The 20,246-nt window shown below is 45.8% G+C and overlaps 1 protein-coding gene across 4 annotated transcripts in view; it reads left to right on the top strand.

Moving 5' to 3' along the window:
* Positions 1-15,211: 15,211 nt before the first annotated feature.
* TBC1D9 (TBC1 domain family member 9) overlaps positions 15,212-20,246 on the top strand; it is a 78,411-nt gene continuing 73,376 nt past the window's right edge. For all 4 annotated transcript variants that reach the window (XM_053256836.1, XM_053256835.1, XM_053256837.1 and 1 more), the window contains exon 1: positions 15,212-16,657. In XM_053256836.1, coding sequence (XP_053112811.1) covers positions 16,531-16,657 — 127 coding nt within the window. In that variant the 5' untranslated portion in view covers positions 15,212-16,530. The remainder of the gene's footprint in view (positions 16,658-20,246) is intronic.

Raw genomic sequence — 20,246 nt, 5'->3', positions numbered from 1 at the left:
AACAATTTTGTCCTTAAGTATGCTTTCCATCAATTTACCCAGCACAGAAGTTATGCTGACTGGCCTGTAGTTTTCCGGATCCCCCCCACCCCGCCCCATCCCTTTTTGAATATCAAAGTTACATTAGCTACTTTACATTCCTCTGGTATCGAGCCTGACTGGCAAGTTACATATTTTTGCTAAGAGCTCAACAATTTTGCATTTGAGTGCCTTCAGGACTCTTGGGTGGATGCCATCTGGATGTAGTGCTGGGAAGTGTAGTCCTTCCCAGCGCTTTCCCCATAGAGCTCTTAAGAGGGAGTGCCTTCCTTCTTAAAGGCCCTCCCAGCACTAAGAAGAGTGTAGTACTGTGCAGAGGTCAGTACAGTGGGAAATGGCTCTCACATGGAAGGGAATTTTATTTTATTTTATTGCCCAAGTGGCTCCTGCTTGAAAAATAGTGGAGATCACTGATCTAGGCCCAACTCGCCTTGTGCATGCCTGCCCAGCATCAGTCATGTCAGAAATGGAGGAGACAGGACTAGAACCCACACACCAGAGTTCATAAAGCAGTTCTCTAACCACCGGCTAAGACTGCCAACAGTTCTGGAAAGTGCGGGATGCCCCACATTTTTGGGAGGAAATGTTTGTCCCATTTGAGACAACGCTTCCCCCGCATTCTGGTGGCAGGAGGGGCACCTCTGGCTACTCCTTCCTTCCTCCAGGCCAGGGACCTGGGCGTGCACGGCCGGCAGAGGTACCCCTGCCAGCCACCTCTGGAGTCGACCGGCTCCTTCCTCCTCACGCCAGCAGCAGCCCACCTTCCATCCAGGAGTCAGGACAGCAGTGTGCAGCAGGAGTCCCTCTCAGAGGCAGAGCCGGTCGGAGGAGGAGCCCCAGGCAGCAGAAGCAGTTTCTGCCTAGCCAGCAATTGCCAGCCAGCACAGCGCTGCCTCCTTCCAGGACAGGTGTGTGTGAGCCGGAGGAGGAGCCCCAGAAGGAGCAGTTTTTCTGCCAATGCCTGGCCAGCAGCCAGCGAGCAGCATCGCCACCTCCTGCTCTACCTGAGCACCTCTCTCCTTCCAGCCCTCCTTCCTCCAGGTGCACAGTCCAGTTGGAGCAGAGGAGGAGCCCCCCTCCCCGGTCCCTTGGTCCCTCCCTCTTCTGGTGCCTGTATAAAAAGGGCAAAGAGCCGATTCCCTCCCCTCCTGCCTCCCCCCACAAGCCAAACAGTGATCGTGGCAGGTAAGAGAGAAGCTTGCTCAGATAGCCACAGTATCCTAGTCATGTTTTTCTCCTCTGAGTATAATTCAGCAGCATTATTATATTAATTCTCCTGGGTGTGCCTTGGAATGTGCGTCCCGGCACCCAGCTGGGCGGCGGAGGCGCCTGATTGGCTGAGGCGCACCCAGGAGAATTGGCCAGCTGGGCAGCCGCGCGGAGGCGAGGCAGTGGTGGGCCCGGCCACGGTGGTTGCGCCGGCCCAGCCACAGATGCGAGGCGGTGGCGGGCTGTGGAGGCGAGGCGCGGTGGGCCCGGCCTGGGCCTGGCCGGAGACTGGGGCAGGTGGTGGGGAGAGGTAGCCGGCCCCAATGAGTGAACAGATGCTGTGTGTGGGAGCCGGCTAGTTATTAATATAATTCAATAACATATATGTCACTGACACTCAGGGTCCTGATTACCATTGCCTACACCTCCTGCCTCCCCTTTCCAGCCCCCCAGTCCCCCCAAACTTGTGTCCCTCATTCTAGCAATGAAATGTTGACAACCCTAAACCTCCCAGGCACAGCAAAAGACACACAAAGATCCTGGATACAGTCCTGTAGCCAGCTTTCCTTGCTGAGTGGGGCAGCCACATTTCTAGGTGGGCCTTTCCCCCCTCAGTTCATAGTGCTGGCCAAATTATCTCCCCTTCCCCCCCCCCCCGCCCCAACAGCCTGCAGAGGATGTGAGGTGGGAGGGAAAGGTAGAAACCTTCATTCCTCCTCCATGAAAAGAAAGCATTAACTTACATAATGGGCTATGTAAAAGTGAGATTAACAGAAAATTCATTAAGAACACCAGGAATTAAATGACTGGAATATTTTTTATTTCATAAGAAAAGAGGAGTTTAAGCTTGGTTTTGATGCTGGACCAAGTATTTCAGCTTGAATAATAAACTTATCCATATTACAGCTCCTAGCAGTATTTGATCAGAAAGGAATTAAAGACTTTGGGGTGTGCCTTAACTTCTCCTTGAGTGTCTTTCCCTCTAGTCTTGTTCCTGTGTTTTCTTTCCATTTTCCTTCCTGTCAGACAACCAAGGAAAACTTTTAATTGGTTGCCATGTAAAGGACTGACTCAGCTATTGGAAACTAATTGTGGAAAGCAATTGGAATATTTTATTGGTTGTGGGTAGATTTCTCTACTTGGAAATCTTGAAAAGGCTTCATACTGCTGTGCACTCATTTAGAAAAAAATCAGAAATAATATGGCAAGTGGTGTGACTCTGGGGTGCTTGAAGAGCACCCTGGCTTCAGCCTTCAGCATAGCCTAGGTGGCTGGCCAGCTAACTGCAGTGTGGACAACAATGTTTCTATTCCTCTAGGCTCTATTTTCATCCTTTGCCATCATTAAGTGCTGGGGTGGGTGGGGGAAGAGCCACTATGATTGTGAGAATAGTGGGTGCTCTAAAACAGTAATGAGTAACTTAGATTGGAAGCTGCCCAGAGATTTGCATATGGAGTGGTATAAAAATGTGCTAAACAAACAAAAATAAATAAAATAATAACTTAGGGTAGATATTTTTCCAGATCACTTTAAGCTATTTATTACATCCTTTTAAACACCTCCACTGCACTGTCTACTCACTATGTATATATCATTCTTTAAGGCATATCCATGGCTAATCTCCTGCATGGCAGCTCTCCTGGGAGTTCCCAAGCAGAAACACAGTGGTGATTGGGCAGTGGAGATTCCATATGCAGATAGGGAGGAGGAGGAATGTAAACAAAACCCATGAGGAATAGACAAGGCAAAAAATGCAGAGACACAATGCAGGGTGAAGCAATACTCCACGTGTAATCACAAACTCCCACAGGCATCTATATAACAGCAGCAGAAAAATACAACCATGTGGGCTGATACAAACTCCACAGACATAGAAATGTAATTCTTAACAGTGGCTGGAATGCTAACTGTGTGAAATAGCTAATATTATGCTGGTGGTGCCAGTTTGCTGAAAGTCAGTCTTCATAAATAAGAGGTAATACACTCTGCACAGGAACCTTGAAACTTTGCTCAGGAACTTTGCTCAGGAACCTTGAAACTAGAAATTTTAAGTAAGTGGTGATACACTCTGCACAAGAACCTTGAAACTTGAAGCTTTACGCAGGAACCTAGAAACTTATAATCCTCATAAGTCAGAGGTAATACACTCTGCACAGGAACCTTGAAACTTGAAACTTTGCACAGGAACCTTGAAACTTGCACAGGAATCTTGAAACTTAACAGACTCCCTAGGTGATAGTCCATTTCGAAAACATCTTCGTCAGAAGTACCAAAAGTCTGTACATCAATAAACATAATAATGAAACACCAATTGTGCAAAGTACATAATGAAATTGTATAATAAGAATACAATCAAACCAACCTTCTATCTGGAAAAGCCTTGCCGCTAGAAGCAGCACCATAGTGCCTGCTAGAACATGCTATACATAAGAACATAAGAACAGCCCTGCTGGATCAGGCCCAAGGCCCATCTAGTCCAGCATCCTGTTTCTCACAGTGGCCCACCAGATGCTGCTGGAAGCCACAGGCAGGAGTTGAGGGCGTGCCCTCTCTCCTGCCATTACTCCCCTGCAACTGGTTCTCAGAGCCATCCTGCCTTTTGAGACTGGAGGTGGCCCACAGCCCTCCAACTAGTAGCCATTGATGGACCTCTCCTCCATGAAGTTATCCAAAACCCTCTTAAAGCCATCCAGGTTGTTGGCTGTCACCACGTCCTGTGGCAGAGAGTTCCACGAGTGGATCATGCATTGTGTGAAAAAGTACTTCCGTTCGTTGGTCCTAGACCTCCTGGCAATCAATTTCATGGAGTGACCCCTGGTTCTAGTGTTGTGTGAGAGGGAAAAGAATTTATCTCTCTCCAAATTCTTCAAACCATGCATGATTTTATAGACCTCTATCAGGTCTCCCCGCAGACGTCTTTTTTCTAAGCTAAAAAGCCCCAGGTGTTGTAGTCTTGCCTCATAAGAAAGGTGCTCTAGGCCCCTGATCATCTTGGTTGCCCTCTTCTGCACCTTTTCCAGTTCAACAATGTCCTTTTTAAGATGTGGTGACCAGAATTGTACGCAGTACTCCCCCTTCAGCAGGAGGAGACTGCCTTTGTGTGAATTAGATGAGGAAACCAGATGAACAAGATGTTAACGCTAGAAGGGAGAGGCAGGGAGAGAGAGAGAGAGAGAGAGAGAGAGGTGAAGAGAGAGAGAGAGAGAGGTGAAGAGAGAGAGAGATACCGTGTTTCCCCGAAAATAAGACAGTGTCTTATATTAATTACTGCTAGGTCTTACTTTCAGGGTAGGTCTTACTTTTGGGGAAACAGGGTAGAAAGGGAGAGAGAAAGAAGGAAGGGCGAGGGACAGGTCTGAGCCTGTCAGTGGCCTGAGGGGAAGGAGCGGCTATGGCAGCAGCAAGGAAGGGCCCAGTCAACCACTACTGCTGTTTCGGGCTACCGAGGCCATTGACGGAGGGAGGCAGGCAGGCAAGGGACAGACCCGGGCCTGTCAGCGTCTTGAAGGGAACAAGCTGCCATGGTGGTGGTGGCAGCAGCAAAGAAGGGCCCGGTAAATCACTACTGCTGCTGCTCCTGTGGGGAGGAGCAGGAGCGGGGCTCTGGTGAGGACTCGGGAGGTCTCTTGGGATAGGGGGCTGCAGCTTGGCCAATAGGCGCCAGCAATACTGCAGCCACGACCAAGAGGAGTGAGAGGGATGGAGTAGAGGGATGGAGGAGTGACCAAGAGGGGTGAGGGGGGTGGAAGCAATGGGATGGAGGAGGAGCAGGAATGTGGCTCAGGTGAGGGTGGAGAGATCTCTGAGGTGAGGAAGGCTGTGGCAGGGGGTGAGGGGAGCAATCAAGTACTAGTGTGCAGATGCTTTGTGTGGGTTAAGCTAGTTATAGTTTAAAAGTAAAAAAGTTTATTTTATTGCACAAAAATAAAGGAACAGGGTATGATCCACATCGCTCTTTGAGGTCATCTGGAGAGGTCCATTTCCAGTTACCACCAATATGTCTGGTGGCATCTCGGAACTGTGCCTTTTCTGTAGCTGCTCCTGGTCTATGGAATGCACTCCCGGCAGATATCCACATTAGGCTCGCTGTCGGCCTTTAAGAGAGCCCTAAAAACTTATTTGTTTGGCTTGGCCTTCCAAGGCTTGTAAAGTGTTGTTGTTTTTAAAAAGTATTTTAATTGGTTTTAAATGGTTTTAATTGTTTTTATATTGTTTTTAGTACTGTGTTTTGAACTGTGTTTTTATGTCTTTTTAAAAGTTGTTGTACACCTCCCAGAGCCTCTAGATGGTGTGGTTTATAAATGTAATAAATAAATAAATAAATAAATAAATAAATAAATGAATGCAAATAAAGGTTGGGATAAAATATAAATAAATAAATAAATAAATAAATAAATAAATAAATAAATAAATAAATAAATAAATGCGGATAAAGGTCAGGATAAAAAGAAAATGTATAAAAAGCATTAGTGCTTCCTTATCTAATTCCTGGTTAGTAGACCAGGAAGTATTTATCTTGGTTACAAAGAGAAGGATTCAGAATTTCAAGCCTAGAAGCATGGCTGTAACCAGGAGGGAAGGGAATAGGGAAATAATCTGTTGTCACTGAGGCCTCTCAGTCCCTTCTCCCAAGAAGAGGACTGGGGCGGGCAGGGCGGGGTGTGTGTGTGTCCCCTGAGGTATTCCATTGCCCATATTCCATTGCCCATCAAACAGGAATCTGGTTTATCTGGCCATCTGCTACTTCAGAGGAAGATAGGGAAATTCTTAGCTGACAAGATTACTGTCATGTCTGTGAATTACACAGAACTCAGGCAGATAGCTCAGCCATTGCTCAATCTTTACAGCAATATGAAGACAAAGGGAATAATTCCATGGTTTGTCAGAAAGGCAAGCATTATCTAGTTGATTAGATGGGATTGGGAAAGGTAATAGCATGCTTTCCAAAACTGGCATCTTAAGCCCAAAATGAAGATTCTGATCAAGGTCTAAAGGGAAGCTTTTCTCCATAGCACTATTTGCTATAACAAACAAAACCTGAAACACTCACAAGCACAGCAAGCAAAGGTCTCATTTATTAAACGTATCAATAAATCACCTGCACTCCATTCCCTACCCTTTCAAACTTCATTTTTTACATTTTTAATATACAGTCATCCCTTGCCAACCACAGTTTTACCAACTGCGGTTCTGAGTATACGTATGTGAAATTGTGACAGGTCTTGCCAACCGCGACCCAAGTATCTGCGGTTGTCGAGGTTTTTTAGTGATTTGTGCGGGTGTTCAGGGGTTCTATCTGCTCTTGGTGACCCTTGCTGACCTTGCTGTCCCTTGCCAATTTAAATTGCCTTTGAGTGATTTGGGGGAGTTCAAAACATTACCAGAGGTTCGATCTGCTCATTGTTCTTGGTGACGCTTGGCGATATTGCAGGATATTTTGTGGTTTTTTAGTAATTGGTGTGTGTGTGTGTTCTCTTTATTTGTAGGTCTTTTTGCAGTCGTGGTTCCCCTAACCCCTAACCCCGTTCCCCTAACCCCGTTCCCCATAGACTTTAATGCTTCCACAACAGTGAATTTGGCAACGGCAAGATTTTGATGGAATGGAACCCTAGCGGTTGGTGAGGGGTGACCGTACATAACAAGTACCACCTTCTGTTATAACATGGACTGGACGTTCCACAGTCTGTGAGAAGCAGACCACAGTTTTCATTTCACACTGTAGCTTCTAGGAAGAAAGTTCAGAGTAAAAAGTGCAAAAAAGGAATGATCTGAGTCAGTTTGCTTTGAGAACAGAGGAAGCTTTTCCAGGGTACTTTCATAGGCAGCTTTCCTGGGGTACTTACCCAAAATTTTCGCTGTAGCTTTACTGCCCCTCTTTTGGCCCCCTAGGGCAGGGATGTTACACTGCAGCCCTCCCACTGTTTTTGGCCGGCAACTCCCATCATCCCAGGCTACTGGCCACTGTGAATGGAGATGATGGGAGTTGCAGACCAGCAATAGCTGGAGGAGGGCCGCAGTTTGAGACCCCTGTTCAAGGGGTTGATTTAAAAGCACAGTAGATCTGATTCTAGGTATAATTTTAGCTCCCATGTAATCAGCAACACCTACTACCTAGTAGACAATAATTAGAGGAGAGATAGAAGGGAAGCTAGGGCACATGTGCACACTAGAAAGATTATTTAAGGCAAAAATAGGCACTAAAGAGGGATTGTAATTTATCATAGACAGGTGTAAGCAAATAGAGACAACTGGGGCAAATTATATTGGCTTCCCTAGCATCAGTTCTTCTGGCCCGTTTCAATGCATTATCTGCCACTTTGACTCAGTGTTTCAGAAAATGAAATGTTGGGCTGAAGCCTAAATCTAGGATATACCGTATTTTATGGACTATAAGACTCACTTTTTTCCTCGAAAAATATCCGCCAAAATTCAGGTGCGTCTTATATGTTTTAACAGTTTAATATGTTAAAACTCTGAAAAACTGGATTAAAATTAAGGTGCGTCTTATAGTCCGTAGCGTCTTATAGTCCGTAAAATACGGTAGTTTGCAGAGCTGCTTCATGTCCCTCTTTCCTATTATCCTCAGTTGCCAGTCAAGGGCATAGAAAGGCTGGAGTAGGCTCTGGGATAGGGATGTGCATGGACCAGTCTGGAGGCTATTCTAAAGGCCTCTGGACCAGTCCAGACACGGGGATGGTTCGGCGATTCGGTGCCGGGGGTGGACCTTTAAGGGTGGGGGAGGATGTACTTACTCCTTCCGCCGCTTTTCCCCCACCGGCACGCCTGTTTTGTAAAGCATTTGGGACGGCAGGGTACCTCCTTGCCGCCCCTTCCCCTGTTCCTCAGCAAAAGGCTTCAGAAGCCTGACTGTGCATGCGCATGTCATGCATGTGTCACGTCTGCCATCACATGTGTGCATACATTGTGCATGTCTGACGTATGCATGCACACGATGCGCAGATGTGACGCCCACACGCAACATGCACATGTGCTGTTGTTAGGCTTTCTGAAGCCTTTTGCCGAGGAACGGGGGAAGGGGCGGCAGGGAGGTACCCTGCTGCCCCAAATGCTTTACAAAACAGGCACGCTGGTGGGGGGAAAGTGGTGGGAAGGGTAAGTACACCCTCCCCCACCCTTAAAGAGCCCCCCTCCCCAGTGCTGGACCATGGAGGTGCAGTTCGATGCACACCTCTACTCTGGGACAAACAACTGAAGATGGGTCCCTCCCCTGCCCACTTTTTCAGAGAGGCATGCGGGGAAGAGCAAAAACCATACTGCCATCTAGCCAGTGGGCTTTCTCCCTCCGGGGCCATAAGAACATAAGAACAGCCCTGCTGGATCAGGCCCAAGGCCTATCTAGTTCAGCATCCTGTTTCACACAGTGGCCCACCAGATGCCTCTGGGGAGCCCACAGGCAAGATGAAGTAAGGGCATGCCCTCTCTCCTGCAGTTCCTCCCCTGCAACTGGTATTTAGAGGCATCCTGCCTCTGAGGCTGGAGGTAGCCTATAGCTACCAGACTAGTAGCCAAGTCTTGTCCTCCATGAATCTGTCTAAGCCCCCTTTAAAGCCATCCAAGCTAGTGGCCACCACTACATCCCACGGCAGAGAATTCCATAGATGAATTATGCACTGTGTGGGAAAGTACTTCCTTTTGTTGGACCTAAATTTCCTGGCCTTCAGTTTCATGGGATGGCCCCTGGTTCTAGTGAGGGAGAAAAGGAGAAAACATTTTCTCTGTCCACTCTCCCTGCTCTATGCATAATTTTATACACCTCTGTGTCATGTATCCCCGTAGTCACCTCTTTTCCAAACTAAAAAGCCCCAGGTGCTGTAGCCTTGCCTCGTAAGCAAGATGTTCCAGGGCCCTGGTTGCCCTCTTCTGCACCTTTTCCAGTTTTACAATGTCCTTCTTAAGATATGGTGAACAGAACTACATGGAGTACTTGAAATGTGGCTGTGACATAGATTTGTATAAGGGCATTATAATATTAGTGTTTTTATTTTCAATCCGCTTGCTAATTATCCCCCTTTCACAGCTGCCGCACATTGAGTCCACACTTTCAAGGAGCTGTTCACCATGATCCCAAGATCTCTCTCCTGGTCGGTCACCAACAGCTCAGACCTCCATCAGTGTATATGTTAATTTGGGGTTTCCCCCCCCCTGAACCAGGCTGGAACTGGAGGCTGGTGGAGGGAGGGGGGACCTCTGGACACACACACACTCTTCGGCTGTGGAACAGCCCTTGGACCAGGAGGCAGTGAATTTATGAGGTTAAAAAAAAAAGTTTTTTTTTTTTTTTTAAATTAAACCGAAGCCCCAGACTAGGGGTTGTTCGGTCCATGATCGGGCCGAACAGGGGCTGGTTCGGTTCGAGGGTGTTTCGGTATAGAACCACCCAACTGACCGTGTTCGATGTCAAACATCCCCAGCAGCCTCTCAGAGTGAGGGAGTTAATGAAGAAAATAGAAAGGAGTGGAGCTGGGGGCCCCGGATTCTTTGAACCCATCCGCTCAATTATAGCTACACCCCTGCATTGGAGCAAGCCCTAGTGAACTCAGTGGAGCTTACTTCTGAGTAAGCACACAGAGGATGAGTTTGAAAGTTCACAATCCCATGCATAGTTACTTGGGAATAAGTCCCACTGAACTTCATGTAAACACAGCTAGGATCGAGCCATTTATGACAAAATGTATTGTGTCCTACACATAATATCTGTGCATCAGAAGGAACTGATGATAGCCAAAACCCAGATTCAGTACCGATGCACGGTATTAAACAATTTCAAATGACTGTTCAGTCTCTTTAATCTTTCTGGCTTGAAAGTGTAAATACTAACCATCTGAGAGATTAGTCATTCAGTGTCAAAGGAATAAGTTCAAAAGACTTTGCAATTGAAATTAGACAGCTTGATATAATCAATGGTGTGATTTTAAAATGCTGTCATTAACCCTATTTCCATAACCTGATATATTTAGCAGTTAGAATTTAGAAATACTATGACATTCATATAGAAATTCATATCTGAAACATCTGCTTTATTGCCTTATAATGTCAGTATTGTTTCTTCACAAGTAGTGAATACTTCAACCTATGAATAGCACTGAAACAATAGCACAATCCAGAGAGGACATCTTGAATAGTTATTTATAAAGCTATTTGACTTCACCTCACCAGGAACATAGGAAGCTGCCATATGCAGAGTCAGACCATTGATTCATCTAGCTCAGTATTGTCTTCTACACAGACTGCCAGTGGCTTCTCCAAGTTTACAGGCAGGAGTCTCTCTCAGCCCTATCTGGAGATGCCAGGGAGGGAACTTGGATTGAACCTTCTGCATACAAGCATGCAGATGCTCTCCAGAGTGGCGCCATTCCTTAAGTGTTCACATGTAGTCTCCCATTCATCAGGCTGAACGCCGCTTAGCAAAGGAGACGATTCGCGCTTGCTAGGTTGCCGGTTCAAATCCCCTCTGGTATGTTTTCCAGACTATGGGAGACACCTATATCGGGCAGTACCGATATAGGAAGATACTGAAAGGCATTATCTCATACTGTGAGGGAGGAGGCAATGGTAAACCCCTCCTGTATTCTACCATAGACAACCACAGGGCTCTGTGGTCGCCAGGACTCGAAACCGACTTGACGGCACACTTTACCTTTACCACAAAACCAGCTCTCTTCCAGCAAAAGACCAGCAAAGAGGCAATCTGACTAAGCTATTGGTTTGTTGCCTATTTGATGTCCTTCCTCATTTATCTGTGGAAGCAAAAAACCTTTTAAATACAGAAACAAGGCAGTTGCTTCTTTGGGAATACATTAATCTCCACAACCTTCCTCTTTCCAAAGCTAATCTTGAAACTAACGCAGGATGACTATTAAAGACATGGTCTTCTATCTCGATAAGCTCTTGTACTCTGATTGTCGTAAGTTTTGGTTCTTTTAAAAACAAAAAATGTTGTAATAAACAACATAGTGGAATATTGTCGCATAAAACTAAAGGCTATGTACTACACTGGAACAAGTTCACAGGACAAGTTGAAGAGGCGGGAGGAAAGAGCTGTGCTGCTTGTCAAGAATTTTTTAAAAAAGAAAAAGCCATTAGGAACCTGTAAATGGAGTGGCCAATGGTTCTGAAAAACCTGACTGTACTGCTCCTATGCCTTTAATGGCAGTTTAATATGTAGAAACTAGCATAGGAGCATTTTGGGCCAGGGAAACAAGTTACAGAGAAATTGTTGTGTTAGTCTCTTGCAGCAAACACAACAAGGCTTGTGGCACCTTAAAAGCCAACAGTCTTACAGTGGAATCTATGCACATTAACTCAGAAGTAAGACAATATGTTCAGTGGGGCTTACTCTGAAGTAACTGCTCACAGGATCGTAGCTTTACTGTAGCATATATTTCAGCATCTAATGAAATGGACTGTAGCCCATAAAATGTACAATAAGTGTGGTTCTGGAGTCTGTGGAGATTTTTTTGTAGTTTGGGGGTCTGTACGAAAGCCTACCTGAAACATTCATACAAATACATTCCACAGTCCACATAGTACAAGTACATCTTATTTAAGTGCACAGTGTAAGCTGCCATAAGCAACACTGCAAGCTTCTGTAAAACAGCTTGCCCTGAGATGCTTTTTAAAGAATTAGCATTCATTAGCTCTTTTCAAGCATTCAGTAACTGTGTGCACAGTCCGCATCAATGAGGATTTGTCTGCAGAAATAAACACTGTACCCAGGATGTACAGTGTGTACACAATAAACACTGTAGCAATGTTGTTGCTTCCCATTGTTATGAATTCTGGCATTTGTCTCAGACAAATGTTCTTCTAGTTGGCACAGGGGCCAGAGCTACATAGTTCGTTGGGTGGGTCTTCAGTTGACACCATAATCGTTTACACTACACACAGTTACTGAATACCTAGATGAGCTATTATGGGATAAGCTTTTGTGAGCTGGAGCCACTGCCAGTCTGTGACGACAATACTGAGCTAGATGGACCAATGGTCTGACTCAGTATATGGCAGCTTCCTATGTCCTACGTTCCTATGTCAGATGAATGAAGTGGTTACCAAAGTGGGCAAATATTATTTATACACATATACCTATTTCCCCAAGTAAGTGGACAGAATTAAAAAAGAGTGTTTTTGTGTGTGTTTTTATGGTCAAAATACCAAGTAATGCAAGTGACAGCAGATGTGCAGAACTTGAGGAGCAATGCCCACTTACATTTCTGGGAAGAGAGGAAATACTTTTTTTGAGGGACAGGGAGAAAAATGGAATATATGGGTTATTTCAGGGTTTCTTAACCTTGGGCCCCCAGATGTTGTTGGGCTACAACTCCCATCATCCTCAGCCACAAAGGCCATGTCTGGGGATGATGGGAGTTATAGTCCAATAACATCTGGGGGCCCAAGGTTAAGAAACCCTGGGTTATTTGATTTGGCAGGGGGAGTTTAGAAAAGTGGGGGGGGACTCCTCAAATGCTTAGCAGGAGATTTATACCCCTGGGCGTGCCACCCTATTAAGTAGAATACAAAGGCCAGTTCCAGGATTCAGGGTGGTTTTGGCAAACTGTCCTTCGGGACCCCTCCCAAGTTCATGGTGGAGCTTACCTTGGCAGACAGGAGGGGAAGGAGAAGACAATGGAAGCTGCTCCACCACCACTGCATGAATGCTATAGGCACAAAAGTAGTCTCAAGGATCAGGAGTGGGCCCTTGGCAATTCCCCAATGCTGCCAACTCCTAACACTACTGCTGTAGAGCACAATACAGTATATATATAAACTATAAAGAACATTGCAACTGTCAATTACTTCACAATGATGTGATGGGCCAAAACAAGCTCAGGCTCAATCCCTCCAAGACCAAGTTGCTCTTGTTCAGTGTGCGATCTGGCCAATTGCCGTGTGTGAGTTTATCTCTTGACGCGGTTGTGCTTCCCTTGAGAGAGTGATGGTTCGTGATTTGGGGGTTCTTCTGGATTCGCAGCTCCTGCTTGAACAGCAGGTGGAGGCCATGGTCAAGGGTGCCTTTGCCCAGCTTTGGCTGGTTTACCAGTTACGGCCTTTTCTCGACTGGCAGGCCCTGGTAACAGTAACTCATGCCTCTGTTACCTCTTGTTTAGATTACTATAATGCGTTCTACGTAGAGTTGCCTTTGAAAACAATTCAGAAGTGTCAACTAGTCCAGAATGCAGTGGCCCGCCTCCTCATGGGTGGCCGTAGATTTGATAGTGTCACACCTCTTTTACAGTTGCTGCACTGGTTGCCTGTTCACTTCTGGGTGCTGGTTCACCTACAAAACACTTAAGGCTTGATGATTGATTGATTAAGTGCCGTCAAGTCAGTGTTGACTCTTAGCGACCACGTAGGTAGATTCTCTCCAGGATCATCTGTCTTCAACTTGGCCTTTAAGGTCTCTCAGTGGTGCATTCATTGCTGTCGTAATCGAGTCCATCCACCTTGCTGCTGGCCATCCTTAGCACCTGTATATGGGCTTAGCACCTGCATATCTTTGGGATCGCTTCTCTCAGCCAGTTGTATCTCGACCTATGAGGTCTTCTCAGCTGGCCCTCCTTAGTGTTCCAGACCCTGGTGTAGTGCATGGTGCCTGCGCCCATAGGAGGGCCTTCTCTGTGGCCGCACCTCTTCTCTGGAACACTCCTCCCCCCTGATTTGTTCAGCCCTCTCCCTGGTTGCTTTTAAGGCCCTTCTTAAGGCCCACCTGTTTCACCAGGCATTTGCCCTTTTATCTATTATATTAATTCTCGTAGACGTGCCTCTGTGGGGATGCGTCCTGGCAACCCAGTAGATTGGCAGGGCAGCGGTTGGCCACGTAGGGAAGTGGCCGCTTGAGGAGGAAAGGAAGGAAAGCAGGAAGCAGAGAGGAGAAATGAACGGACTGGGGCAGAAGGGAGGGGGGAAGCTGTGGGGAGAGAAAGCCGTGGAGCCTGGCTGGGCAGAGACAAATGGCTGGCCGATTTGGAAGATGCTCGCTGGAGGGAGGGCCGTCCAGGAAGGAGCCAGCTGAACGCTTGGCCGCCCGATGCACCAGGGACTGGAGAAAGGAGGAGGTGGCAATGGCCATCAGGGAAAACACAAGCAGGCTAAAAAGTGGTGTGTGTGGGGGTGGGGGAGAGCATGAATGAGAGAGAGAGAGAAAAAGAGGGTGGGGAAATGGAGGAGGGAGCAAGCTGGGGCAGAAGGCTTGGGGGGAGGGGACTGGGGCAGAAGGTGGGGGAAGTTTACTGCCACACAGACGCTCTGTGCGGGATTAACTAGTTATTATTATTATTATTATTATTATTATTATTATTATTAGTTATTGTTCACTGCCTAGAGTCTTTGGAAGAGGTGGTATATAAGAAGATTTAATAAATAAATAAATAACACAAAATAAAGGGAATAGAGTATATTCCATAATTAGACTGCCACATGTTGTAGAGGCATTCACTCTTTAACAAAAAGGGGTTTTTGTGATATAAACTTTCATGGACTAGCCTACTTTCTCTGATGTTTGAAGTGTTAATTGACATATTCGTGTACAGACAAACCATGATAAGCTGTGAGGCCAAACCCCCATAAAATGCGGAAGACAGAAATAGTTTGTGATATTTCTATGCTCAAATGTATACTGTCCTCCTCCTAGCTATGATATGCTAATGTCACAATTAAAACAGAAAAGGAGTGAACAATTCCAGTTGAGTACAAATTGAACAGGATTTACTGATAGAGACCGATTAAGCAACTTCGTTCTGGTGCCTCTCTTTGGAATCTTTTGGCTGAAGAATGGTGCCTTTTGAAGTTTATCAGGGGAGACTGAATTGTTCTCTCTCACAGCAACTGCCAGCGCTTCGCAGGAGGCTCTCGGGTCGGTTCCAATGCGGAGAAGGGCGGAGCCTACGAACACTTGCTCAGGAGCAAAGGCAGCGGAGCACGTGACAAGCTCCTGGGATTGGAGGAAGTAAGAAAGATCAACAGTAGAGCGTTGCGCTGGTTGCTCCGGCATTAACCCCGCCCATCTTAGAACCTGGCGAGCCAGCAGTTTAGCAGGCGATAGGGTTACGTGCGCGCGCGCGCCTGCCTATAGCGCACGACTACGCGAGGGTGTCGGGGTGTGTGGGGAGGGGGGCACTAGCTATGATTTTTGTTACAGGAACAGCAATAGCCACGCCACCCTTCACTGGGCAGGAATGGACAAAAGGCTGTCTGTAGTTGCTGGGAGAGCTGGCGGTTTCGATTGGTTTTCTTTGTGCGTGCTCCGAGCGAGTTGCAGATAGGCGTTCTGCCGACGCTGGCCAGACCTTGGTGCTGGGGGGGCGCGCCTACGTGTGAAGGATTTTATAGCGATCTTGAATATGGGAACATTTTGCTCCCTGGGCAAGCTGTAGACATGTGCGCGCACGCGCGCGAGCTGCGATGTTTGAGATCGGCAAGGCTTATTCGTTTACATGTGTTTTACACTGTGCGAGGAGAAGACATAGTAGGGCAGGTAGGGGCATGATTTTGAAAGATCCTTAGTGCTCTGGCTTGCTCTTGGCAGCAGGCAGCAGCACCACTCCAGAGGGTGTGCGTTGCCCTAATTAGTTCTGCTGCGCTTGGCAAGCGCGCCGTTTCCAAAGGATCAGTGCAGTTCGGAAGCTAGGTGGATCTTGCACATAACCGGCTCTGCCGATCGCGTCCCGTTTGTCTGTGTGACCTTTGAGTACGGGCTTCGTAGGATATATTGCGAGGAAGCAGGGGAAGAAATATAGGAGAGACGGGCTTCCACCCCTATAAGAGATCGAAGTGGTCCTTCCGGGCTCTGAATTAGGAAAGTAGCGCTTAACCTTGGATTTTCGGGTGGGGGCGCGTCGTTCTCTAATCGGCTCCTTCCTGGAGCTTGGATGCAGTACGGCGGCTGGAAGACGGCGCTGCCGGTGGCGAGGCTGGGCGGGCCCAGCCGCCGATGGTGCTGCTGATGCTGCTCTCTGAGGTCACGGCTCAGCTCATCTCCGCATCTCTCACCGATCGTGCCTTCGCGTTTGGCTGCTTTTCTAGACTTGAGCCAGCATTCTTTCATTGCCGTCAGGCTGGAAAGTCCTGGTGATGCTGCTGCTCCTCTTTCTTCCCCTTTCCCCCTCCAATGTTTCTAGCTCTGGCCGAGGCATTGGCGGCTTTTACGTTGCCTGGGCAAGGCGTTTAGCAGGCATCGGATCTTGGGAGCATCCTCTACGCTCTGCATGATTTAACATAAACCTCCGAAGGCAACACCGTGAGGCTGCCTTTGTCTAGACCGGGAGCATGTGGGTGAACCCGGAGGAGGTGCTGCTGGCGAACGCCCTGTGGATCACGGAGAGGGCCAATCCTTACTTCATCCTGCAGAGACGAAAGGGGCATGGAGGAGACGGAGGCAGCGGAGGTCTTGCTGGTAAGTGAATATGAGAAAGGGAGAAAGTCCCTTCTGTCGGGCAAGGCGCATAGCTATTTTAACGCTGCAATCCTAAAACACTCAAGGGAGGAGAAAGACTCACTGAACCCTGTATCTTACCTCCGAGTAAACGGGGTGCACTGCATCTGTCCATTTTTTATCTAGGTCTGTGTATGTGTGTGTGTGTCTTTGTTTGTTTACATCGGAGCATCTCATATCTCCCTTCAGAAGCTGCAGTTGCCACCTTGGCATTTCATTTAGAAATAATTTGGTGCATTGTTTGCTAGTTTGGCAAATTAGACAGTAAATCGTGGGTATTAGTTTTCCTTCATTCTGTGCTTTTTACCATTTTGCTTGGGCTGTGTTATGTATATGACCATGTTATGACCATTCTGTTTTGAGGCTGGCAGAAGGCTTGCCTGCCTGCTGACTGTTACCTACATAGGAAGCTGCCATATACTGAGTCAGATCTATTGGTCTATCTAGCTCAGTATTGTCTTCACAGACTGGCAGCAGCTTCTCCAGTGTTGCAGGCAGGAATCTCTCTCAGCTGTACAAACAACCACTTTGTATATAATTGTGCTTTGGTAACGTACTGTATGTTTTGGTAGTTTGTTGGTTCAATAAAAAAATCTTGTCCTATTAAATATATATATATATATATTGTCCTATCTTGGAGAAGCCAGGGAGGGAACCTGGAACCTAGATGCTCTTCCCAGAGTGGCTCCATCCCCTGAAGGGAATATCTTACAGTGCTCACACTTCTAGTTTCCCATTCATATGCAACCAGGGCAGACCCTGTATAGCTAAGGGGACAAGTCATGCTTGCTACCACAAGACCAGCTCTCTTCGTCTTATCTCCCACATCCTTGCATTTTGTAGGAAAATCTCTGAAAATTTATTTATTTATTTAGCAAATTTATTGGCCGCCTGACTTCCATAGACTCTAGGCAGTTCACATAAATTAAAACAACAATGAAAACAAGAGAAAAAAGGGGAAGACAGCTCCCCCCACACACATTATAAACTAAAAGCCTGGCAAAATAAATAAGTTTTCAAAAGCTTCTTAAAGGACAGAAGGGAGGTGGCATTATGAATCTCAGGAGGCAGGGTGTTCCATTAGGAACTGAAAATGAAGTTCTGTGACAATTCTGAAAAAGCACTATTTCAGCATTATTGCTTTAAGTTACAGAACTTTTAGGTTGCAATCCTTGGAAGTAAGCTTTGTTAGTCTCAGTGGGACTAATTTCCAAGTAACCATGCATAGCACTGGGCTCTTTGCAGTCCTTTCATCATTTATTCTCAAAAGGATTCCGTGAAGGTTGATCATCCATCATCCTATTTTAGAGTCACTGTATTGGGAATGATATGGTGACCTGCCTTAAGACACAAAGTGAGTTCTGGGCTGAGCAGGAATACAGGTCTCCAAAGTAAATGAAACACACTGCTTCTGTCTGATACTGAGACAAAATCAATGCTGAAGCATCTGATTCCGCAGACCTAAATTTGGGGAACATTCATGTGGGCTATACCAGTAAAATGAGTGTGTGCAGTGAGAACAACTTCCTTAACTACATTTTCATGTAGGTGTGTTGGTGGAGCACTTCTACCACATTTCTACCTATCTAGGTTAGAGGCATCTGTCCAGTCCAAAAGCCAGCTGAAAATTGAATCTGTTTTTAATCCTGTTTTTACCATTCCAAGAAGGAGGTCCTTCCAATGAGTTGCTCTTCCCTAGAATGTTTGACTGTGGTGGTGATCATGTCTCCAATTATTATTAGCCGTTTATAGCTTTTGCTGCTAGAGTTGAACATTCAGAAAATAGTGAGGAAATCAGGCAAGATTTCAATTCAGGCACGGAAATATGATTTCTTTTGTTTAAATATGTGCACGGCTGTGTCTTATATGGCATGTGTGATCTTTTAGTGATTCTGCAATATTAGAAACTGGCCTGATAGTATCTGCAAAAATGTAATGTTTGAATTGACCCCAAAAGATCTGAAGGAATATTAATATTGTTGGCATTAGAGTGGTGTTAATTCCAACTTTTTAAAGAGATTATTATGTGTGTATGTTTTCTAGTGCAAAGTTCTTTTATACATTTCATACAGGACTCCTCAAACTTGGGTCCCCAGATGTTGCTGAACTACAACTTAGATACTTGCCAGCTACAATGGATTTTGGCCATTCTCCATTGTGACTGGGGATGATGGGAGTTGTATTCTAATATCTTCTGGAGATCCCTGATTTACTACATTACTATGTATAGGCCACTTTTCTAACTATTGTGGGCCATCAAAGCAGCTTACAATGATATATTTACGATTATTCAAGGGTCACATCAAGCTTTTGCAATAGCATCCTCTTTTAGTCACCAGTGTTTTGTATCTTATATTTCTTTTACAAAAACTGATCTCCCACTCCACCCCATAATACTCGTTATTGTGCTATATCTATCTATCTATCTATCTATCTATCTATCAGATTTGTATACTGTCTCAAACCTCCGTCTCTGGACAGTTAACAATAACATAAAATCAAGTTAAAGACATACACAAAAACTTAAAACAATTTAAAATCAAACACAGATTAAAAACCTAAACACTTTAAAAAGCTGAAAAAGCTTGGGTGAAGAAGTGGGTTTTCAAATGCTTTTTTAAAATGGTCAGAGTATAATTGTCAATTATACTTATGGGTAGTTGTCAAAATAGAAAGCACATACATGAGTCATAAATCCTTTTGCAGCTTCTGCTTTCTTCTCCCCTCAACCTCTTTGTGAATTGGATTGCTGTTTAATCTGCATATACTTGAATGAATTACACAATGGAATTACTTATTAGGAAAATCCTTTGGCCTCATCCTAAGATTTGGTTGCTATAAACCTGGGTCTAACTAATATGGGTCAATGTCAATCTGTCTTGATCTAAGAAGCTGAAGCCAATCCAAACATAACTTGTACAAAAGGAAGTATTTCAACTACTAGCAATCACTCTTCTCTTAGCCTCCTAGAAAATGTATTACTGAGCAATGATTCAAGCTTGGAATTCCAAAGTCTGAGTCTGAGATCATGCCTTCCACCATCTTCCTATATCGCTGCTGCCCGATATAGGTGTTTCCCATAGTCTGGGAAACATACCAGCGGGGATTCGAACCTGCAACCTCTGTCAAGTCATTTCCCCGCTGCATCATTAGGTGGCTGCACCATAGATGTAAATTCCTTCAAGTGAAAGCACTTAATTAGATTGGGAGGAACCAATCCTATCTATTTGCCAACCAAGTGGAAAGGCACATGCTTTACATGTTAAAGGTCCCAATTCGGGGTGCAGTCATATACTCCAAATACACTAACTGAGACTTTTAAGATACTATGGAAGTCTCCCTACACTGGTGTATCTTGAGATACACAATGTACATACACAGATGCAGTGACATTATGATATTGCATCTGCAAAGATATAGAGCGTATCAGAGAGAGCTTACATACACCAAATCCTTTAGTCCTCAGTCCCACCCCATGCCATGGGGTAACAGGACCATAGGGTCACCCACACCACTTCTGATATTGTATCTCAAGTTAAAGGGGATCTTT

The sequence above is a fragment of the Hemicordylus capensis genome, chromosome 5 (assembly GCF_027244095.1).
Source record: "Hemicordylus capensis ecotype Gifberg chromosome 5, rHemCap1.1.pri, whole genome shotgun sequence".
In the NCBI taxonomy this organism is placed as follows: domain Eukaryota; kingdom Metazoa; phylum Chordata; class Lepidosauria; order Squamata; family Cordylidae; genus Hemicordylus; species Hemicordylus capensis.
This window is presented reverse-complemented; position numbering and strand designations above follow the sequence as displayed.